This window comes from Capra hircus, chromosome 5, assembly GCF_001704415.2.
Source record: "Capra hircus breed San Clemente chromosome 5, ASM170441v1, whole genome shotgun sequence".
NCBI lineage: Eukaryota > Metazoa > Chordata > Mammalia > Artiodactyla > Bovidae > Capra > Capra hircus.
This window is the reverse complement of record NC_030812.1, coordinates 8,694,109-8,718,656: the sequence shown is the minus strand read 5'-3', so window position 1 is coordinate 8,718,656 and position 24,548 is coordinate 8,694,109. Positions and strand designations below refer to the sequence as shown.

Here is a 24,548-nt window from a genome sequence, read left to right as displayed (position 1 = left end):
GGCTATGCCAGAGCCTTTGACTGTGTGAATCACAATGAACTGTGGAAAACTCTGAAAGAGATGGGAATACCAGACCACCTGACCTGCCTCTTGAGAAACCTATATGTAGGTCAGGAAGCAACAGTTAGAACTGGACATGGAACAACAGACTTGGTTCCAAATAGGAAAAGGAATACGTCAAGGCTGTATACTGTCACCCTGCTTATTTAATGTGTATGCAGAGTACATCATGTGAAATGCTGGGCTGGAGGAAGCACAAGCTGGAATCAAGATTGCCAGGAGAAATATCAATAACCTCAGATATGCAGATGACACCACCCTTATGGCAGAAAGTGAAGAGGAACTAAAAAGCCTCTTGATGAAAGTGAAAGAGGAGAGTGAAAAAGTTGGCTTAAAGCTCAACATTCAGAAAACAGATCATGGCATCTGGTCCCATTACTTCAAGGGGAAACAGTGGAAACAGTGTCAGACTTTATTTTTTTGGGCTCCAAAATCACTGCAGATGGTGATTGCAGCCATGAAATTAGAAGACCCTTACTCCTTGGAAGGAAAGTTATGACCAACCTAGGTAGCATATTTCAAAAGTAGAGACATTACTTTGCCAACAAAGGTCCATCTAGTCAAGGCTATGGTTTTTCCAGTAATCATGTATGGATGTGAAATTTGGACTGTGAAGAAGGCTGAGTGCCGAAGAATTGATGCTTTTGAACTGCGGTGTTGGAGAAGACTCTTGAGAGTCCCTTGGACTGCAAGGAGATCCAACCAGTCCATCCTAAAGATCAGTCCTGGGTGTTTTTGGAAGGACTGATGCTGAAGCTGAAACTCCAATACTCTGGCCACCTCATGCAAAGAGCTGACTCATTTGAAAAGACCCTGATGCTAGGAAAGATTGAGGGCAGGAGGAGACGGGGACGACAGAGGATGAAATGGCTGGATGGCATCACCGACTCAATGGACATGAGTTTGGGTGAACTCCGGGAGTTGGTGATGCCAGGGAGGCCTGGCGTGCTGCGGTTCATGGGGTTGCAAAGTCGGACATGACTGATCGACTGAACTCAGCTGAACTAAATCTCACTCTATTTTTACTTTTTGACACTGAGATACAATAAGAATAGACAATTCCTGATACTATGCTGGTTCCTAAAAAACAGTTACCCTCTGCTCTCTTTAAACACTAGCAGATAGAACTTAGGGAAGCACCTGGTTGGAATATTGATTTATACATGTAGAAGCAGCATCTTACACTGAAGAGCAGTTGGCTAACGTTTGCTAAACACTCTCTTGCCATATTCCAGAGTGTTTGTGGGTTAGAAAATGAGAAGACATGACTAGAAATATTTTTCAAACAAAGAAAAAATTTTCCCTTTAATAGAATTGTCTGTAGGGGCCTCATACGTCACTCACAAAATCCTCGTCTTACACTCCAGTGTTATCTGAAGTTCAGAAAATTGTTCTTGCATATAAACTAATTATGTTCCATACAAAAACAAAAATACTGATTTAGAAGGTACTTTCAGAAAGGATGTTGAAAGGAGGGGCTAGTTCTAGATGAAGGGCATCATTTCTAAGAATCTTCTTCTTTTAATTGTTTTAAAGACTGTCTGTCTGAGGCTGGGTTCCCTGTTCTCTGGGGCCTCCTCCTGCCCGACGCTGTCCTGTTTTCCAGGGTGGGTGCTTGCTGGCTCATGGAGGGCAGGAAAGCCCCCAGGAGCACCCTGACAGACACGCCTGGTTCACAACCTTGCTGTGTTCCATCTCAGGGAGAAAATAATCGCATATTATTAGCAACTTGGGGGATATTTAATGTGGAGCAGAAAAGCAACCTAAATGGTTTATATGTTCCCTGAGTTCTCCTTCTGGGGAGAGAAGAGAGGAGATGAGGCCGGCAGGGGACAGCAAGCGCCAGGAGTTCTGTTTGCCAGGGACTGACAGAGTCCTCCCGTCAGTCTTTCCCAAAGCTGGCCTGCCGCTCCTTTTTATCTTCAGGCACTTGAAATCTGGAAAGGGTGGACAAGAGTGCTGAAAGAGACTGAGGCTGTCAGTGGCCCTACAGAGAGAGGAAAAATACTCACAAAACTTAAATGGTACTGGAAACAATGAATACTTTCCCCCATAAAATGGAACAAGTGATTTTCTACTTGATGTATCTGTTTACTTTAGGAATTTATTTGGCATCAGATAGACCTGGGTTTCAAAAATAACTTTTTCAAGGCCACATATTACGAGATTATGTTGACAGGCAGTGTCTAGAATAGGCATCCCTAAAGACAGAAAGTAGATGGATGCTGGCCTACGGATGAGGGTGGGGAATGAGAGTGATTACAAATGAGCACTGGGTGATGGAAATGTTCTATAATTAGGTTCTGACAGTTGGACATTTCTATAAAATTTCTAAATATGATTGGAAAAAAAACAAGAAAAATAAATTTCAAACACATAACTACGTATCATTTTGCATTTTTCAACTGCATTGTACATATAAGGAAATGAGGCTCAGAGAGTTGATGGGACTCGGAGCCCAACTTCTGTCCCATTTGATCCCTACCGCACGCTTCCCTGGTGGCTCAGCTGGTAAAGAATCTGCCTGCAAGGAGGGAGACCCGGGTTTGATCTCTGGGTTGGGAAGATCCCCTGGAGAAGGGAATGGCAGCCCACTCCAGTATGCCTGCCTGGAGAATCCCATGGATGGAGGAGCCTGGAGGGCTACTGTCCATGGGGGTCATAAAGAGTCACGACTGAGTGACTAACGTGTTCTCCTAAGAGCTCACTACTGCGATGTGCAAAAGTAGTTGACACGTTCCTTACTTACGAGGAGCTTATATTCCCGTGGGTAAGCAAGCCATCTTTTTGCATAACAGCACTATGTGGCTGACACTTAGAGAACAGGGATGTATGTAATGAGGTGCCAATCATACGGTACAGCAGAGAAATATACTGTGGGGTTAAAGATCAAAGTGATGCTGAGCATCATCAGGACACCTGGTGGAGATGAGGAGAAAACACCATTGAACGCCATACAGTATCACAGTACATTCCTGTATAGGCACCAAGATACCTTGGGGACTTTTAGATGGTAAAAAAATGTTCTGCAGCTTGATTGGAGAGGTGCTTATCCTGGTATGTACAGTTGTGAAGACACATTGAACTGTATACTTAATATCTGCACCTCATTATATGTCAAGTTCGACCTCAATTTAAAAAGGTGTGATGTTGCTACAAAAGACGCAGAAAAGAGCACAGAAAAGGCTGGAGGAATCTCTGAGAAGCAACTGCAAAAGGGATTGGGTAGTCCTCATATTTAGAACACGGTTCTTGTGTCAGGAGAAGGAAGCTTCAAGCTTCTTACCCCACAGGAGAGCAGACTAGTGGAAAATGGCTTTGGAATCAGAAAAACAAGTGTCTGATTCCTGAGTTCTCACTGGCTAGCCATGTGGCCCGAGTCTGGCTTCATCTATCCAAAGAGGTCTTAGCATTGACCTTACACTGAGGTGTGGTGCTGACGAGCGGGATCTTGGAGAAGAATGCTTTGGTTTAGAGAGAGACTGGAAAAATGTGAGGAAATATCCCTTAACTTTGGAAATAGTAGCGGGAGAAAATTCACAGCATACCTCAGTTCTGTTTCAAATGGGGCCCCAGGTTAACCTAGATACCATGCTTCCATGTAGAGGGTTTTAGTACCCGAAACATTTTTTTTTTTTAGAAGCAGCTTCATTGAGGTAGAATTCATACACTAGAAAATTTACCTTTTTGAAGTATACAACTGAGTGGATTTTTAGTACATTCAGAGTTGGGTAACCATCACCACTGATTTAAGAATATTTTCATCACCCCACAAAGAAACTCACAGCCATTAGCTGGCATTCCTCACTTCTCCTCGCCTGCTCTCCACCTGCAGCTCTGAGCCTTCAGTTCCGTTCAGTCGCTCAGTCGTGTCCGACTCTTTGCAACCCCATGAATTGCAGCACGCCAGGCCTCCCTGTGCATCACCAACTCCTGGAGTTCACTCAGAGCCTTAGGCAACCATTAATCTGCTCTCTGTCTGTGGATCTGTCTATTCTGGTTTATCCCTGTTGTGGCGCATGTCAGTACTACATTCCTTTTTATGGCTGAATAATATTCCGTTATGTGACTGTAGCATATATTGTCTAATTATTCACCAGTTGAAAGGAATTTGAGTTCTTTCCACTTCCGGCATTTGTGAAAGTATGGCTACAGACCTTCTCGTACAATTATTTTCTGTGTGGAAATGTGTCTCTACTTTGCAGGGCAGGTATATACCTAGGAATACAATTGCTAGGTCGCATGAATCCTCTCTTTTGAACGTTTTGAGAAATGGTTAAGCTGTTTCCCAGAGTGGCTAAACCCCTCAGAGATGTGTGAGGGTTTCAGTTTCACCACATCTTCGCTGACACTTGGCAATCTTTTTGATTTTTAGGAGATCCTGAACGTTGAGCTCTGTTTCATGGTGGTAGAGCAGAGCCGTATGTGTTATGGCTTATCTCCTTGTATGTGCTAAGGCTTATCTTGGATTGGCCTTTGTGATCTCTCCTCACATCTAAGGTCTCCCACACGGGGCTAACCTTGGATATCTTGTCTTTGATCAAAACTGTATGACAATGTTCTCTGAATTGTTGGGCTGTCTCAGTCTCCTCATAAAAGAAAGGATAGAAGTCTGGTGGCCAGAGCCGTGCTTTTTCAGTGGCAAGGAGATAAGGGCTCTAATCAGTGTTTTCCATAATTTAAAAAACCCTAGTATTTATTGAGAGTTTATTAGATGCCAAGTATTAATTAAGCACTTTACATGATTTATTATTATTTTTGGCCACGCCACTCAGCATGTGGGATCTTAGTTCCCTGACTAGGGATCAAATCTGTGTCCTGAGCATTGGAAGCACAGAGTCTTAATCACTGGACCAGCAGGGAGGTCCCTTTACATGAGTTATCTTTAGAGTGTATCACAACTCATGGAGGTGGGTAATATTAATCCCATTTTATAGAAGGGTTAAGTAACAAGCCACGTACTGAGAGTACGTGGAGTTATGGGTGGATACACACTGGTTTCGTCCAGGGCTAGAGCTTTTATCTACTCGAGGGGCAGTCTCATCATTAGATTACAATCTACTATGCTTAATGGATCTGTTTATCTTCAGCATTGTTTTTCTAAAAGCTTGTACAGTCCCTGGCTCACAAAAGAGGCTTAATAAATACATGTTGAATAAATGAGAGAATGAAGAAATAAAAGTAATTTTCAGTATTGAAGGCCTCCTCTGGTTCATAATTGGAAAGAACATTTAGCTACATGTAAAGCAAGTAGATTTGTGTGTGTGTCTGCATGCCCCCTCTCTCATCTTTTAATTATTTAAGTTCTTGTTTATCAGCAAGTCCTCATTCTTCTCCCTTATTCTGTAGCACAATAATTGTACAGCTAAACTGCTGACATTTCATCTAATTGCAGAGTAACAGATTGTAATGGATTAAAGATTTCACAATACAAACATTTTGGCCTGCTCAAAGCAAGGTAGGAGTAAAACAGAAGGTGAAAACATTTAATTCGAAGATGTCACAAACAAGATATTAAAAAAAAAATTGTCCAAAGCATGTGATGAACTCACTCGAAAAGGTGATACTGTAAAAGATCCAATTGAGATTGGAGGACAGGACAGAACAAGACATTCTCTTGCATTGATCACACTGCTTCCCACCCAAAGTCCTCTTTGCTGTTTCAGTAATAAAACAACCAGGGATGGGAAAGACGGTGCTTGTCTGTATCATTTTTCTCATTCTTCTTTTTTTCTATTTGTTCCTGTTTCAACTCCCACTCCTCACTTTCTGCTCCTCTCATCTATATTCATGATATCCATGCTTCTGAACCACTTGGTTTTATTTAAAATTCTACTGAAAACTCTCACTCTTTATTCTTAGGGGGGAAAAAAACCCAAAAAACTAACACCTACACTAGTTTCTATTAAAACAGATTTCCTTGGCACTAAATGTATCCAGAACTCCTATCTCTTGATGATTTTTCCCATAGTGAGGGAGCATGTAATGATGTTATAATGGACATGAACTTGGGCAAACTTCAGGAGATGGTGAGGGACAGAGGCCTGGTGTGTTGCAGTCCATGGGGTCGCAAAGAGTTGGACACAACTAGGTGACTGAACAACAACAATGATATTAGTGGCTCAAGACATTTTGGTCAGAGTCAGAATAGAAATCTCACAAGGATATCCACTTCATGACTTTACTGCAGTTAACTATAACTGTTTTACTCAATTGGATCGTCACCTTATAAGGTGTACTTGGAGACAGCTTATGACCATTTCAATTGAAGTTGCCTTTTAGAGACAGGCCAGAGGACAGAAAAATAGAGGACAGAGAGAGAGAAGGGCAGAGAGGACAGAGAGAAGGCTGTATCATATACGGAGGAAGACTTTTGGAGAGAGGGGCTAGAATTCAAAATATATAGGGGTACCATATAGGCAGTAGGACCTCCCTGGTGGCTCAGATGGTAAAGCATCTGCCTACAAGGTGGGAGACCTGGGTTCAATCCCTATGTCAGGAAGATCCTCTGGAGAAGGAAATGGCAACCCACTTCAGTATTCTTGCCTGGAAAATCCCATGGACAGAGGAGCCTGATAGGCTACAGTCCATGGAGTAGCAAAGAGTTGGACATAACTGAGTGACTAAACTTTCACTTTAAACTTATATAGACAGTACAACTGGAATAATTGCATATCCTTCAAAGATGACTTCCTTGAAGGTGGCATAAATCATGATGCATGTTTGCAAAATAAAATTTTTATTTTAATTTGGCAACCAATTCACTTGAAAATACTTATCTAAGCACTTTGCATGTTTCAGGCACAGTGCCAGGCACTGGGAATAAAAAGATAAGACTGGTAATATCCTTGGACTCACTGAGTGTTAGTCAACTAAGTAGCAATATGGTGGAGTAAAGAGAAAATGAATTTGGGAGTTGAAACTGGGTCTATCCTGGGGCTTATTTTCTGGGAGGCACTGGACCATTACATTTTCTGATATGTGAAATAGGGATAGGAAGAATTACTCCACAGGACCTCATCAAGGATTACCTGAGATAATGTGAAAAAGGCACTTAGTAGAGTGCTTTGGCATAGAGGTGGACCTGGCTTCCATATTCCAGTTCTTATCCTGGGAAAGAACAAGTTTTACAAGCTTTACTTGGTGTCCTGAGTTTTAGGTTGATCAGTCTGACATTGTAAGGGGCAAACTGACACTAAGCTACTACATTTGATCTGTTTCTCAGAATATCTGTTCAAGCTCTCACTCCATTCCCACCTGGGCCTGTCCCTGGCAGTCTCAGCTTTGTCAGTCGGCTCTTAATCATCTCTTAACTTCCAGAGGCATTCTTAGTTTCTTTCTGCCTATTCAAATGCTACCCAGTTTTAAACTAGCTCACTTTTTCAACTCTTCCATGCATCTTCCCTGTCCATGCCTTTTCTTTGTGCTGAAAACTTATGGTCCATTTTAATTTATACTTTGAATTTGGTGCTTTGTGAAGCTCCTTTTGTTCATTTGCATTATGAAATTTTACTATTATTCTTGACCATTTCTCATATGTGAATCTTAATCTTCCATTTTATTACTTTATAGTGATAATTTCACAAAAGATATAATTTTGAATAAATGAATGGGAATTTATATTCTGTTTAGTGAAGAATTTTTTTAATGGGAAGAAAAATCCCTCTGACTTCATTAATCAGCACTCATGAGTGAGTATATCAGTTTGATTTTGAGTTTTTTGTTTGTGTGTGTTTTTGTTTTTTTTTTTTGTTTTGCATTTAAATTGAATTTATAGCTACACTTCTAGGCTAAAGAGACTGAGAGAGACTGTCTAAAGAAAAAGGTATGGTAAAGTAGAAAGAGTGTAGGCTTCAGACCCGTGTTTGAACTTTAGCTCTGGCGCTGGTTGTATGACTTCGGACAAACTATTTAGACTTTTCTAGGCTTCAATTTTGTTTTTCCCTCATTTTGTAACCAGATTTAATCTGCCAGTTTTGAAGAATGTTTTAATAATGTTTTTTGTGGACATACAGTAGATTCTCAGTACATAGTAGCTTTTATTAATATTAATGTTTATAACTTAGGTAGAGAAGTTAGGTAAGCTTTTAATAAGATGAGACTTGGAAACTTGGGAGTTGGGCTGGGAATCCAGCACTCTGGCTAGACAACTGTTGAGGGGAGGGTGATGCTGAAGATTAAGGGGTGACAACGGGAAAACCATAGAAGGTCATTTTTCAAAGTGCCCAGGGTCTTTTCCTCCACTTAATTCTTTAGAGTCTAAATTTATATTTTCTAGGGAATTCACAACTTTTTAAAAAAGTTCCAAGTAACATATGTCTCTTGCCATCTGTTCTACAAGGACTGAGGCATTAGCTTCTGTAGTTGCTGACCTCTAACGCCCCCTGAAAGGAATGCAGCTGGGAGAGCAGGAATGAGGCACTCTGTGCTCTGGGAAAACTGGCAGAACAAGGCCCTCACAGCATATTTTCAGAAAGATCTTATGAACCCACATGCTTACCTCTTCCTGTACTGAAAGCATTAAAACCATGAATGAAGCTATCTGGACCATAAAGAAGGCTGAGCACGGAAGAACTGATGCTTTCGAACTGTGGTGCTGGAGAAGACTCTTGAGAGTCCCTCGGACTGCAAGGAGAGCCAACCAGTCAATCATGAAGGAAATCAGTTCTGAATATTCATTGGAAGGACTACTATTGAAGCTGAGGCTCCAGTACTTTGGCCACCTGATGCAAAGAGCTGACTCATTGGAAAAGACCCTGATGCTGAGAAAGACTGAGGGCAGGAGGAGAAGGGGGTGACAGAGAATGAGATGGCTGGATGGCATCACTAACTCAAGGGACATGAATTTGAGCAATCAGGGAGATAGTGAAGGACAGAGAAGCCTGGCATGCTGCAGTCCATGGAGCCGTGAAGAGTTGAGCATGAATTAGTGACTGAAAACAAGCTATCTGTCCCTCATGGTTAGCAGCAGCCTTCTACAGAGATGCATCTAATGGCACAGACCCCCATTCACCAAAATCACATATATACTAACCTCTCCCCTTAAGTCTCCCACCTTAGAGTTCCTCAGAGCTCTCTGAGAGGCTGTCTCTGGAGCTACAGTCCTCAGTAAATCCCCCAATAAAATTGAAACTCACAGTTCTCACACTTTTATTTCTGTTGACAAATGATATCAAATTTTAATTTGGAACCTCAGTGAAGTGAGAATTTAGTTTCATCCATTTTGTGCCTTTCTTTAACTAGAAAGGCAATCAAATTACAGTCCTACACACTAGAGGGATATTTCAAGTTATCTGCTGTTTCCTATGATGATTTTAGAAACCACATCATGAAGCTTGACAATAATTATTGTGCATAGCAACACAGTTATAATTGGTGATTACAATTCTGACTGAAAACTCAGAGGCAAGTAAACCACAGCTATGGCCAAAGACATTTCAAAAAGTCAAATGCAACTCTACCTCAGTGCTAGTTTAAAGGGAAAGTATTATGTTGTATGTACCACAAGTGGATGCAGAGATACTAAGTACACTAAAATATGGTCTAAATAAAATAGTATTGAATTGTTTTATATCCTATTGTCATAAATTTGGCTAGAAACAAATAATCTAGATACAATAAACATAGATTTTGTTCATCTTCTTGGACTTCTCCTTGGAGCTGATTCCTTCCCAATTCCCTCTGAGTAAATTTCCATGTTGCCAGCAGAGACTTAAATCAGAGCTTTAACTAAATTTTAGCCTTAAATAAAAGTTAAATTAAGCTAAGCCACAAGCTCTCCATGCATCATGGAAACTGGATAAAAAGGTTATAGGAAAAAAAAAAGTTATAGGGAGAAAGGAAATTCTGAATAAGACTTTACCTCCATTCCACGCAAAAATTAGTGAGAGAAAGCCATTATTTTCATGGCCATCAACAAAACGATAAGAATGATTTTGCTGTTTCTATTCTGCTTACATTTGATAGAAAATGATCCAAAAAGCAAAAGGATACTAAATCATTCTCATCGTTTGGCACTAAGATATTTTGTTGACAGGTTTTCAGAATACTTTAGACTTCATTTGTAAAATAAAATAATTATTACAACATGGACTTTAAGAGTTCTGAAATATCTCTCACGGTATAATAAACTCCTCTGCCTCATTCATTCATTTAAAATTACACCTACTGTGTGCTTGCCTCTGTGATCAAACTTGGTTTCACAGTTGGGAACAACAGACATGGTTGTTTACAATCCAGTGGGGAAAGACAGACGATGAATAAGTAAATGCATACAAATAAGTCTACCTTCCTGCATTGTTATGGATCAGAATGAGTATCTTTGTGGCATTTCTGTGATAGATTGTGAGTGACAAGGAAGATTCTTCCTGGCTTTCATATCAAAGTTCCTGCAATTAATCTTTTATAAGAATTTCTGCTCAGGGCATTGATGTGTTGTGCAGACATTCTCGGAGGGCGTAAGTTACTATCTGACTGCGAAGTAAACTGAGAAACTGTCAGTTCATGATCCTTAGGCAAAAGAGATGCTTAAGGAATAATGACCTGAACCCATTTCAAAGGACTATCAAGTAATTTGTATAAGCTTACAAAAAGCTTGGCTTTTTGATTGGATCTGTAATCTTGAAATGCTTTTTTGTGAAGTAAATGTTTTTCTAATTAGGCTTAAAAATGTGAAATTTTCTTGCAAAATTGATTTTCTATTAAGGCACTAAAGTAGTTTCTCTTTCCTTCTGCTTGGGTACTAATTAAATTACGTCCCAAACTTGTTTTAATTCAGCAATCAATTTTTTTTTTTTCCATTTGTACTAGATTACAGAATCTCATTTAAAAACCACTCTTTAATGAATTCTACACAAAGCAGAGGTGATGAACATTCTCTAATGGAGACAAAATTGTACTGGTCAAGCTATGAGACAGTCTCCTTCAAAAACAAAGGGATTGCATTCTGGTGGTATCTTATGCCATTTTTAGGGATTAAAAAGCAGTAGTGGAAGGCATGGGCTTCCCAGGTGGTGCTAGTGGTAAAGGACCTGCCTGCCGATGCAGGAGATGTAAGAGACTCTGGTTCCATCCCTGGGAAGGGCAGAGGCCCTGGAGGAGGATCCCCTCCAGGATTCTTTCCTGGAGAATCCCATGAAGGGAGCCTGGTGGGCTATGGCCCAAAGGGTCACAAAGAGTCAGACATGACTGCAGCGACTCAGCATGCACACATGCAGTGGAAGACATAGGGATAAAAACTAGGAATACGTGCTAAAATAAGGAGTCTAAATGCCTTGAAGATGTACCTGATGCTGGGGTACAGACTGATACAGTTTTTACAATAATTATAAATTAAATTTATTAAAAAAGAAAATGGAATCATAAGCTATTGATCATAACATTTAAAATAATTAAGTGAAAATGCTAAATGAATGGGTTTTTCCAAAGGTTGTAAGGTTGGCTTCAGGTTTGACTTGTGGGTGGCATAAATAAATATTTCTCGAATGATTAGAATGAAAAAAATTTCAAATTCATCAGGCAGTCAGAGGCTATACATGTTAGAAACCTTTTGCAAATGAAAGAACTGTATATACTGGTTATACAGGATGATTTTTGAGACCTTAACTTGAGAAGGGGGAAGACTAAGACAATGGTTTTATGTGTAAGTGTCTCTTGAAACTCAAAGGATTTCTGTTTTAAAGAGACAAAAAGAAAAGAAAGGCTTAGCTGTCTTGCAAGGTCAGATTCCCTTTTTATCTGTGGGAAGTAGGAGAGTGGGTGATCAGTCAAAAAAAAAAAAAAAAAGGCAAGTGAACCTAAGCTGCTAGTAAGGGGACTTGGATCAAGCTAATTAGAGAAATGTTAATCAAGTCGGAATGGAAACTTTAGCAGAGAGGTTTTCTCCAGGGGCTAGAATCTTAACAATGGGAGTTGTGTGCACGTTGAGGCTCTTCCGGCATAATTCACCTTTGCAGCACCCCATATACTTCAAACATGTGCTTAGTAACTTTCAGATAAGGCTCCTTTCCATTTTTTTTCCCCCAAATTGCTTACACATTTAATTGCTTACTAAAATAACACATTAATTTTTTCACTTACATAATGAACACGTAATTCTTTAATTTACATAATTGCTTCATCATCTTATGACTTTAACTTTCAACAACAAAAGCCTACCCCCTTCTATCTCAGGGCTAGATCCTAGTGGGTTGTAATTAACCCATTTAAATCCAAATCTCTCCTTGAACAGACTATTATGAACAGCAGTTCAGTTTCTATTCAATAGATTCCAAATCTGTTTCTTGAATTCCTTTTTCTGTCTCTCTTTGGTATCTTTCACTCATTATGACATTAAAAAATAAGATTTAATACTTTAGAGGAAAGCAAAACAAAAAATCTTAAACAAAATTGCTCATGTAAAATGCAAAAAAATTTGTTTGAAACCATGAGAATTAAAGTTAATCTAAGACTTCCATTTATTCATCCCACTTTACTTTTCTCTAAATAATGAACAGTAAAGTGAAAAGAGAGCGCATATCAATGAGAATAAGTAATTCTTTAGACATAAAATGTAATTGGAATCTTATTTCATTTATTAAGAGAAAGTTTATATCTGAATCTAGTCATCCAGAGATACTCTGTAAGCTAGACATCTGCTTTATAAGGAAACAGTCGCTCAACTGAAAACCAAAAGTCATTATTCCCAAAGAGGAAAGACTCCAGAGTTTAAAAATACAGTTGTAGAATTATTTCCCATTAAAAACCTCCAGAGATATTCAATAAGTGCAGTGGTGGTGAGAAAAAGAACAGAGAAATACATATAGAGGAAAGCTGCTGCTGCCGCCCAGTCGCTCAGTCGTGCCCGACTCTGTGTGACCCCATAGACGGCAGCCCACCAGGCTCCCCAGTCCCTGGGATTCTCCAGGCAAGTACATTGGAGTGGGTTGCCATTTCCTTCTCCAGTGCATGAAAGTGAAAAGTGAAAATGAAGTTGTTCAGTCGTGTCTAACTCTCAGCGACCCCATGGACTGCAGCCCACCAGGCTCCTCCGTCCATGGGATTTTCCAGGCAAGAGGATTGGAGTGGGGTGCCATTGCCTTCTCCAACAGAGGAAAGAGTGGAGAACAAATAGGGAGATGAAAGCTTAAGAAGGAAAGGACATCAAAAAGACTGGGTAGGAAGAAAAAATGGGAGACTGCTTGCTGATTGAACATATCAAATATCAGGCCCCATGCTAGCCACTTTATACTCTATCCTACTTAATCTATAAGATAATGTTAGACCACTTTCTAGATTAAAAAAATACTGAATTTTAGAGCACGTAAGTGACTTGTCTAAGTATTCAGAGCTAGTAAATGTATCGATCAGGGCTGAAACCTAGGAGTGTTTGATCTTAAAGGCAAAACTTATAGAATTCCGTCTATGGGATCACACAGAGTCGGACACGACTGAAGTGACTTAGCAGCAGCAGCAATAAGCAAGGCAAAGATTAAAATGAGGGAGGAAAATGAGACAACACTGAACTCCATGAAAGAAGGAGCTGTGTCCACCCTTTTCACTTTTTTTTTTTAAACACTTGGCATAGTCCCAGGAATACAGCAGTACATAATAAACATCTGCATAATGAGTCATCTTGAATACGTTGAATGACAAAACCATCTTCTACAGGGAGAGAAGCCACGGAGGAAAAAAGTTATGAAAGAAACAGAGAACAGGCAAGTCAAGGGTAAGAATGAAAATGTGATTCTTTTTGGGCAATCTACCTAAAGATCGAAATTTTAGAATCAAATCTGTCAGCTTAGTGTCAAGTCTCAAACTCTGCCCATATTCAAAGAATTTAAAAAAGAAGATAATGGTTCAATGGCTTACATTTCCTAATTCACACAAAAATATTTACCAATTTTTCAGAGACCAGGTGGGGTATGGTCTTGGAATCCCATATCACTTGACATGACCAGGTAGAGGGAAGAGACATGAGCCATGCCCTCTGGACAGGAGACTTGTGAAGCACAAGTGGGTCACCTCTGGGACTCACCAAAAAGCCAACCACTTAACAAAAACCTATCAGCTAATGAATACTAATGGCCCCATGTTAGTCCTGGCCATAAGGAATTTACATGAACTGTGAATTCTCACAATTATAGTAACTTTAGGTAAGTATGTTCCCTAAAAGCAAAATTTGTGTATCCAGTATATCTTATATGAATGCTGTGAGCAGTGGTATTTCAATTGTGTTACTCATAATAGAAGGTGGTTCCCCCAAACACAGAACCATGAACTTCCAGATGTTCAAGCTGGATTTAGAAAAGGCAGAGGAACCAGAAATCAAATTGCCAACATCTGCTGGATCATCAAAAAAGCAACAGAGTTCCAGAAAAACATCTATTTCTGCTTTACTGGCTATGCCAAAGACTTTGACTGTGTGGATCACAATAAACTGTGGAAAATTCTTCAAGAGATGGGAATACCAGACCACCTGACCTGCCTCTTGAGAAACCTATATGCAGGTCAGAAAGCAACAGTTAGAACTGGACATGGAATAACAGACTGTTTCCAAACCAGGAAAGGAGTCCGTCTAGGGTGAATATTGTCACCCTGCTTATTTAACTTCTATGCAGAGTACATCATGAGAAACACTGGGCTGGATGAAGCACAAGATGGAATCAAGATTGCCAGGAAAAATATCAGTAACCTCAGATATGCAGATGACACCACCCTTATGGTAAAAGTGAAGAAAGAAGAACTAAAGAGCCTCTTGATGGAAGCGAAGGAGGAGAGCGAAAACGTTGGCTTAAAACTCAGCATTCAGAAAACTTAAGATCCTGGCATCTGGTCCCTTCATTTCATGGCAAATCATTGGGGAAACAGTGGAAACAGTGACAGACTTTATTTTCTTGGGCTCCAAAATCACTGCAGATGTTGACTGCAGCCATGAAATTAAAAGATAGTTGCTCCTTGGAAGAAAAGTTATGACCAACTTAGACAGCATATTAAAAAGCAGAGACATTATTTTGCCAACAAAGGTCTGTCTAGTCAAAGCTATGGTTTTTTCAGTAGTCATGTATGGATATGAGAGTTGGACTATAAAGAAAGCTGAGCACCAAAGAATTGATGCTTTTGAACTGTGGTGTTGGATAAGACTCTTGAGGGTCCCTTGGACTGCAAGGAGATCCAACTAGTCCATCCTAAAGGAAATCAGTCCTGAGTATTCATTGGAAGGACTGATGCTAAAGCTGAAACTCTAATAGTTCGGCTACCTGATGTGAAGAACTGACTCATTGGAAAACACTCTGATGCTGGGAAAGATTGAAGGCAGGAGGAGAAGAGGATGGCAGAGCATGAGAGGTTGGATGGCATCACCGACTCGATAGACATGAGTTTGAGTAAACTCCGGGAGTTGGTGATGGACAGGGAGGCCTGGATTGCTCCAGTCCATGGGGTTGTAAAGAGTTAGACACGACTGAGTGACTGAACTGAACAAGGAATTTACACAAAGTCAAATATGCTGATAAAAGATAAAAATTCAATGAACAGATCACTACTTTGTTAAATGATTAGAAACATTATGTCCAAGTGAATAAATGTTTTTCATACATATATTGGATATTAAAATAGATATTGGTCTACTCATTTGGAAGAACAACTTGTACAAGTTATAAAACTTAAAAACTCAATATTATCCATGGGTGGTTCTATCCACAGTGGGGCTCAATGTATTTCAATATCCAGGAATCTAATTTTGACTAACTTCTTTGGGTAAGTTATGTATATTTCCTTTCAAAGAAAAAGCAGAACTTAACTTAATTTTGACTTCTTTTGTACTACCAAGAAATTTTAGAGCACTAATAAAATTCAGTTTCAGAATGGTAGTAAACAAATTGTTCTAAAACCTCCCTGAGTAATAATAATGGTCACAGAAAACCTTAGATTGAAAGGATTCCCAGGTTATGGTCTTGGCTGAGTTTCTCTGAAGGCTTGGCTTACTTTCTGATTTCCCTGGTGGCCTCAAAGTGACCAAACCTTACAAAATCCATGAGGTTTAAGGATCCTAAATGACAAAAGCAGTTGAAATCCCTCTGGTAATTATAGACTATGTTAGGAACAAAAAAATGGTTGGGAAAGGAGTTGCTTTAGCAATTAAGGGAAGCTAAGAGTTGTCTGCTTTCCTGGTATTGGCCTGTTGAAACAGTAGCAGAGAAAAACGCTAGTGTTAGCCTGGCATAGCGTAATCACAGAGAAGTTTAAATGCACTAAGGATATTGAATTTCCCATTTTTAAATCACAGGAAAATCCTGGACTAACCTATTAAAACTGGGGAAAAACAATGTGAAGAATACTATAAAAATGTGAGTCATTTAAAAAATGGACTTAATATCTATCTACCTTGGTGAATTTTATTTGATGTTTTATTGTGCTCTGAAATTCTTAGGAGAAACAATGATCTGACTGTGATATGCAGAAATAATCAATGAAAAAGTGCCATTTCATTTCTATTTAATAGCTACATAACCTATGCAGGAAACAAAATCTTTGTAGAAAAATACAAAGGATAAGATGACTTTTTCCCTGTCTTTTTAAAGAAGTACGTGTGTGTGTATGTGTGTCTGGCTCCAGGGAATGATCCAAGACCTGCACAAATCTCTCTTTTCCTTCAAATAAGATTCAGTAGACCTGCATACTTTTTAACGAGGTTATGCAATCCCCTGACCCTATTTTGCCAGCTGTCAGCAGCTGGAGGCCCACATTACTCACACCAGCCCAGCATCTCTCAGTAGGTTAGTTTGAGAGTAGCAACTGGCGAGACCAGCTTGTCATGTTAGAAATGCTAATGTTTTCCTTACCTCTTCCTTCTCTGCACTTTGCAGATCACGCCACTCCTCAGTTACGTGACCGAAATCCACCGTGTTCATGGGGACTTTAAATTCCCCGATGATGTCATGCTTAGAGAAGCGATCAAAGTCATAGACAGCCATCACCAGAGTTTTGCCACCCAATTCCGAATATGGCACCTAAATAAAAAAGACCAGGATAAAATATCTGGTGACCAAAAAATGCTTAAAATATGTTACTTTTTCATAGTGTTTAATTTTAATATTTATGTTGGATAAACAGAACAGGGAGAAAAGTAGCGCTTCTTTTCCCCCTTAAATTGCATCATTTGACTAACTACTTGGGGCTTAAGTTACTTGGGTGAAAGTGAGGGCTTACCATAGTGATTTATCACTTTCTCCCAAAGTTCTAGAAGCTGTTAGTGTTATTAATAATGGCTCCTGCTATTAGTCATGCTAGAAATACTTCAAGAGTAAAATAGGAATAAACCAAGCTGATTGCACTTGACTATATAAGGAACTTTTTCTTGAAGAATGTTTTGTTGTTATTGTTAAGTTATATTGTGAGGGGACAACTTACTCAGGGGTAGTTATTTCAAAAGTTCTATTAACTCTTTGAGGCCATTTGGATGCCATAGTTTAATGAAGCAGCGCTTAATGAGAAGACATGCTAGGAGTCTGTAAGGTTTGGAATGAAATTCACAAGGTGCCTCCCCTATTCCTTAAAATAATTTGCTGATTGACAGGAGCTGACTAGAAAATTGATGTTTTGAATATCAGATTCATTATAATCTAGATCTTGAAGTTCATTCTTAGGAATGACACTCTTTAGGATGAGCAGAGGCAAAAGGCCAAAAACTGATGAATTCTCCAGCTGTTCAAAAATATCTGGGACAGATGCTATGGGCTGGGATGTTTATTAGTGACATTTTTAATACTCAGAGAAAGCAGGGCAATTCCAAGGAAGCTACACTTCAGTAACTGGGAAGAAATGCCTAATTAAGAAATTGTTTAGACTTGTATTGAAGGTTTCATCAATTTTCAGACACTTGTTATTATTTTATCAGTGTAAATAGTTGTCTTATGCTCCAGCAAACATTTCTCAATTAATTCCGTATATTAAGAAAGAAAGGAGAAGGAAGAATTTTTGACCGTATATATACAAGAAATTTTGCTTTTTTCCAAAGAGCTTTTGTTTTCTATCATTTGTCATCTAGTAGGAATTGGGTTAAAATACTATGATTAAAAACTAGGCATAACCCATTTTCCACTTTAGAATGAAAAAGTAAACCCTTCCAAAGAGATGACTTTGAAAGAAAGAAATTAATTTTAGAGTAGGGATGAGCTCTTGAGAATTGCATCTTATTTCTGAAATTTGTCTAGATTTGTTGGTGATTATACGAAATGACAGTCAAAAACCCGAGTTGGAGGTCAGACAGGTCCAAGACTGGGTTTCCCCCTCTTCCAGCTGAAGGGCCTGGGACAAGTAAATAAACCTAGAATGATGATAATCGTGTCTATTTCTCGGGAGCTGGTTGAGGCCAAATGAATACATGTAAAGCATTTAGCACAGTGCTGGCACACAGCAGGTACTTAATAAATATTTATTGTTTGAATATAAGTAGCTCTTTCAAGTGGACGTTTATTGTGGAGAAAAGGAGCATTTCATTTGGGGCATGTCAAGTTCATTTTCAGTGGATTTGAACTCAGTTTTAAAGCCAATCCCCTTTAAACTATTTTGCTTCCATTTAAGATGCATAATCTACAAAGCCTAAAAGGAGAAACTGGCTAGTTCTCTAGAAACAGTGGTGTATTTTTTAAATGTAGGAAAATATATTGTACTTTGGCTTGATTTATGATGTGATCAACTCTCCTAAAATGAAATGGAACCTGATTAAATTTTATAGGCAATTTCAAAATCTCCCATGATTATAATTCTTGAAGTTAGACATTACTAGAAATTATTAGCAGTACACATTTTAAAAAAGAAATAGCATATAGATAACTCAAAACAAAGCCTCACAATATTTCAAATAATTTAAGAATGTGCTGGCTAAACATTGGCTAGAAACTACTGACCTAAATTGAGATCCACACAGAGTCAAATCGAATGATTCTGATTACCTTTTGCAATATTTTTGTTTTGTTTGTTTTCATTGTACGTTCTGTGGCATATTGATCCCAATGATTAGTTTTTCTTAAACTGAGTAGTTTCAGAATGTTTCTAGAGCTACTTTAGCTGTCTTGGTTTAGAAAAGTGTAGATTTTAAATAGGATTGCTGACAACACAGAAGGGATTTTTCTTGTCTTACAAACTGAAATTGAAGAGTGAATAGAACGTCAGTACTCTTTTAGAAAACTAGAAGCAAGGTTCATGAGACTGACTCACACCTGAAGTTTCCTCCATTTATTTGGGATATTTGTTGACATGCAGTGTGCGCTATTGCTAAGGCTGGCTGGTAGATGAGTGATTCTGACTCTGCCTGCTGGCATATTCACAGACATGTATCGTTTTAAGGAACGCATTAAAAAATTTCACATGTTAAAGACACCAACCAGGAGACTGTTTTTATGCATGACTTCAGGTGGAGAACTACAGAGCTTGTACATAGGAGATGCCTGAAGCCCGCCAGGCACCTTTTCCTGTTATTCTGGCGCCAGAAGTCCTCTTTGTTATCGTTTGTTAATTGAGGTGTCTCAACAAGATGAAGAACACCAGGGAAGAGCCAAGAGGAAAGGAAAAATGCTAGAGCTGGAAAAAAAAAATAATTGGCTCCTATTCTTTTTATTTATGGATTTAGAATGTTTTAAAATACTCAAATTGGCCCTGTACACAAAGAATTTTGCAATGAGAGTAATACCTATTTGTATCATTTGAAATAATGTTGGATAGCTTACTTTATTCTGTGGTTGTGATTGGTTTTCAAAACTTGGAAACCTGGGAAAAGTCTGTAATCTTTTGGCTTTATTTTAGAGAGGGGGAAATGTTCAGGTCCATGGACACACTGGAAGCTGAACTCACTTTATGGACACGAATGACATCCTTGTTCTATGCCAGTCCATACTCTATTCTGAAATAGCTGAGCTGAATCCTATTTGGATCAAATTTAAGTGCATAGTAGAGCCCTCATTACATTGAAAATAAGAATTATGGATATTCTGAGCAGAATCACTTGTGAGTCTCTGAAAGTGGTCATGCACATGTATCTGTATGTGTCAGGATGAGACTGGTCTGTTATCTAAAACAACAGAGAAGAAGTTCAACAGTAAATACACACACAAAAAATACCTTGAAAGTAAACTGCTCGTTGAAGACAGGATTAAGGGTCTTTCGGTGGACTTTAGTCTCAAATTTCTTCTTTTTATCGGGCAGCAGAAAAACCTTCACATAGGGATCAGAGGTGCCCCCCATGTCCAAGGCAGGCAGCTCGGCAGCCTGGATGATTCCTACCAGGAGCTGAAATGAGAGGCAGAAGATGGCCAGCATCGGCACTGGTGAACATGCTGGAAAAGACTGATTTGTTCACAAGGCTGCACATTGTGATTGCTCTTTTCTTCTTTGCTTTTGATAAACTTCTATTCTCTTAAGAAGCTGAACACAGAAGGCAAATGAAATGATATACCCAGACTTCAGAAACTCAATTATGATATACGCAAGCTCTAGGAAGCCTGGTTTTAAACACAAAAGAGGCTTTTTAAAAGGTTGCTGATTACATTTAAATATGGAATTCATATTTGCAAAAGGATTGCAATCAAATAACTTCCCAGTTGCTAAAAGCCCTTGTGTATTATTTTTCTTACCAGAGTGTGATTTGTAAGTGGAAATAAGTTGTTAAACAATCACAAGCCTGTAATTATAAAGCAGGAAAATTTTATTTTGAACCAAAGCTTCAGACCAGCTAGATAGAAATTTCTTAGAAATTGGGTAGCTTTTTGAGATAAAAACATCTTCAAGCTTCTATCATATTTGGCCTTTACTTGTATGCTAGCTACTTCTTGTTTTAACTTAGAGTAAAATAATTATTATATATTAAATTCTGTATTTAAATATAGGACATAGGGTCAAAGAAAAATAATTTCAGCTTCATCTAAAAGAGATTACAGTTATGGTTTTAATGCTAAGTGACTGATTTTATTCAAATATAGCAGAAATCTCTGCATTCTTCACATCTGATTTTTCTCAGTGATGCATTCCTATTTCTTATTATGAATGTGAGTGTTGACTGGCATTGTTCATGTTTTTGCAAAGGAAACAGAAGGTGTGAGTGGACTATTCTGATGCTCTGCCATCAGTCATGCTGTGTCAACAGACTGGTTTAGATTCATATGGGAAACAAAAGTAGACTCTTACTGTTATTCAAGGGATATACTATTCAGAAATGCAGAATGTATAGCTTTCACATCTTAAAATGGGGTCTGAAATTTTGAGACTGTACTTTTTTCAACCAATAGGGTGGAAAAGCAATTAACCTCTGAAAAAAAAAGTCACAGCAACTTTTTACAAAATTGATCCATAAGTGCATAAGTGCACTTTGGCCCATTGGCTCAATTTTTAATCTAGACCAATACCCTTAAAGATTGCTATTTCCATTTTAATGTTTCAGTATCTTTTTGTGACTTCATACAACAGTAGCAATAATAATGCTGGATTGTAAGTACACAAAACGTAGACAGATGGTCAAAGGATGGCTAAAATAGACATAAGCTTATAAAGACATGATTAGTAAAGCAAACAGTTTGTCTCTTGGTTTGCCAAGTTGGTATTTGGAATTTGCTTTTGGTTAGCAATGTGAATAAGTGAGATTATATTCTCTCCTTCTCTCTTTTTGCAATACTTTTTGTTTGGGGCAGGGAAATAACTAGTAATATAGCCTAAAGTCTTTTAAACTTGATCATCTACACTTGAAAGGTTTGGGGGCATTTTGTTGATAAGAGATGGAATTACTGCTTCCAACTCCCCTCTGGCTTCTGCTTGAGAGAAGAAGAAGAGATTACAGAAGAGAAGAGATTACATTTTTTTGAGAGAAGAAGAAGAGATCACATTTTTCTCCACCATGAAAGCTTCTTAGGGGACTTTGAGGATTGTCTTTTAGTTTTGGTAAGCAAGTGTGTATATTTGATTACAGCCTTATCTACAAAAATCCTCAGACTTTATGTTCCATGACTCACAGGAATCATTTTGTAAATCAGATTAGCTAAGAACATTCAGAAAAATAAATGCAGAATATTAAATTTTATCAGGTAGAATATTATAGATGCTCAGAACGAAATACCTCCTACAATGTGTTTGTTAGAAAGAGAAGAATAAATACATTGCATCATGTTTGAGTAAAAAAAAATTCAATTCTATATTTTTTTTTCAGTACTATATTCTTAAAAATACTACTTTATAAAATGTTACTTATAATACTCAAAACCAATGTAGGAGTTTCAAAATTATGACTAACCAGGATGAGGTACCCCTAGATTTCTATTGAAAAATATGAAAGTAGAATTAATTAGTAGAAAAATGTTGGATACATATATAAAAGCAGTTTGAGTGAGAATGAGTGAGTGAAAGTCGCTCAGTTGTGTCCGACTCTTTGCAACCCCATGGACTATATAGTCCATGGAATTCTCTAGGCCAGAATACTGGAGTGGGTAGCCATTTCCTTCTCCAGGGGATCTTCCCAACCCAGGGATTGAACCCAGGTCTCCCACATTGCAGGCAGATTCTTTACCAGCTGAGTCACAAGGGAAGCTGTCTATATTTCTGCAAAAGATGTTTTGTGTTAAGATAACATTTGCTGACCTTGACCTTCCCTAGAATTTATAAATAAGGCAGTTTTGCTCTTAACCAACCCCTGATAGTCAAATCATGGTATAAATGATAAAAATAACCTAAAATGCCATATTTACTTAAGTAGAAATAGTATACCTATAATTCTGTATAAATTCATACTTACAAGGCTGTATCTGTAACTAACATGCAGCTTTCTGGAAAGTAAGATAAAATAATGAACTAGGACTGTAATGAAGCTAATTAAATGTAATTATTTATAATATGACCATGCATATCAATACATTCTTTGTAAGGAATCCTCTGGACACTTCAAAAAGTAAAGATGTTATCTGAACTAAATAAAGCCCAGAATTCCTGCCATTACTTAGGGCTCACAGTATTACTGACTTTGGGCATTAGTTATCAAAGCTGACTTTTGGTGTTTGATTTATTTATCATTTACTTCTCATCAAATTGGACATAATTAACACATGCTACAGTTAGGTAGTAACTGTATTTACGTCTATCAAGTTCTTTCCCACCCTGAAAGATCAGTGAACTGATCAAACCAGAGAGATTTAAAACAAACTGGAGAGATTTAAAGCTACCCTAGTTGAAAAAGAACTGTGTCTTAATGATTCTTAAGAACCTGATCTCTAACTCAGCTAATTCTTATCTAATTTTTAAAATTTCTTGAACAGTTTAGAAGGTAAAGGGATATCATCATCAAAGTCATAGATCCTAGAAGGTCTTTTTAGGTAAAGAGATTTTTCTTTTTAAACATTTATCGTGGGGTACCATGAAAACAGGGAGTTAATAAAAACTAGCTAATATTATCCCCCACTCCAGTACTCTTGCCTGAAGAATCCCAGGGGAGGAGGAGCCTGGTGGGCTGCAGTCCATGGGGTCACTGGGAGTCGGACACGACTGAGTGACTTCACTTTCACTTTTCACTCTCACGCATTGGAGAAGGAAATGGCAGCCCACTCCAGTGTTCTTGCCTGGAGAATCCCAAGGATGGGGGAGCCTGGTGGGCTGCCGTCTATGGGGTCACACAGAGTCGGACACGACTGAAGTGACTTAGCAGCAGATGCACCAGCAGCTAATATTATCATTCATCTTGGTGGCACTTCACGACTTTTAAAGCTGGAAGGTCTGTTTTTGACACACCTTTTATGGTGGCTCAGAGGGTAAAGCATCAGCCTACCATGTGGGAGACCCGGGTTCAATCCCTGGGTTAGGAAGATCCCCTGGAGAAGGAAATGGCAACCCACTCCAGTACTCTTGCCTGGAGAATCCCATGGACAGAGGAACCTGGTGGGCTGCAGTTCATGGGGTGGCCAAGAGTCGGAGATGACTGAGCAACTTCACTTTCACTTCACTTTCATTTCCTTGTTACTTTTGGGGATGCACGCAAAGGCACTAGAAGTCAATTAGCTGGTCTTTCTACTTTTCTAGAGCTGTTAACTCATTTGTGCCAGGAGTCCTACGCAGTGTCATAGAAGGAAATGAAACTCATGGAAAGCCGATTTTTAAATCCTTGATTCCTTATCAGGCAGTTAAATTTTTTTTTCAAATCTTTGGCTTAATTGATGGTCTAACTTGCCCTATTTGGAGCTAAATCCATGAATTCTGAAGAAGATCGTTATAGCTAAGGCTGAGGGATCTATGCCTAGGAACTCTCAGAATCAGTCAGATGGCTTCAAGGTAATTTGTATTCTGCCTGCCTGCTGAAAGTGCCATAGTAGATGTAATCAGCTGAACCCTGTGGATTCTAATTACCAGAAGTTAAATTAGCAAGTGGGGGACCACCTGTACTTAGAAATTATTTCATCAATAGCTTCGATAATTGCATTTTCTGCTTGTAGCAAACGAAATGTTTTAAGAAGTATCTTGTTTCAATTTCTGGTTGATATTTC

The 24,548-nt window shown here is 38.7% G+C and overlaps 1 protein-coding gene across 2 annotated transcripts in view; it reads right to left on the bottom strand.

Annotated features, from left to right (window-relative positions):
* Positions 1–24,548, bottom strand: part of SYT1 (synaptotagmin 1) — a 625,237-nt gene that overhangs the window by 143,077 nt on the left and 457,612 nt on the right. For both annotated transcript variants that reach the window (XM_018047591.1, XM_018047592.1), the window contains exons 7-8: positions 20,158–20,325; positions 16,881–17,048 (exon numbers count right to left, since the gene is read on the bottom strand). In XM_018047591.1, the coding sequence (XP_017903080.1) occupies positions 16,881–17,048; positions 20,158–20,325 (336 nt within the window). The remainder of the gene's footprint in view (positions 1–16,880; positions 17,049–20,157; positions 20,326–24,548) is intronic.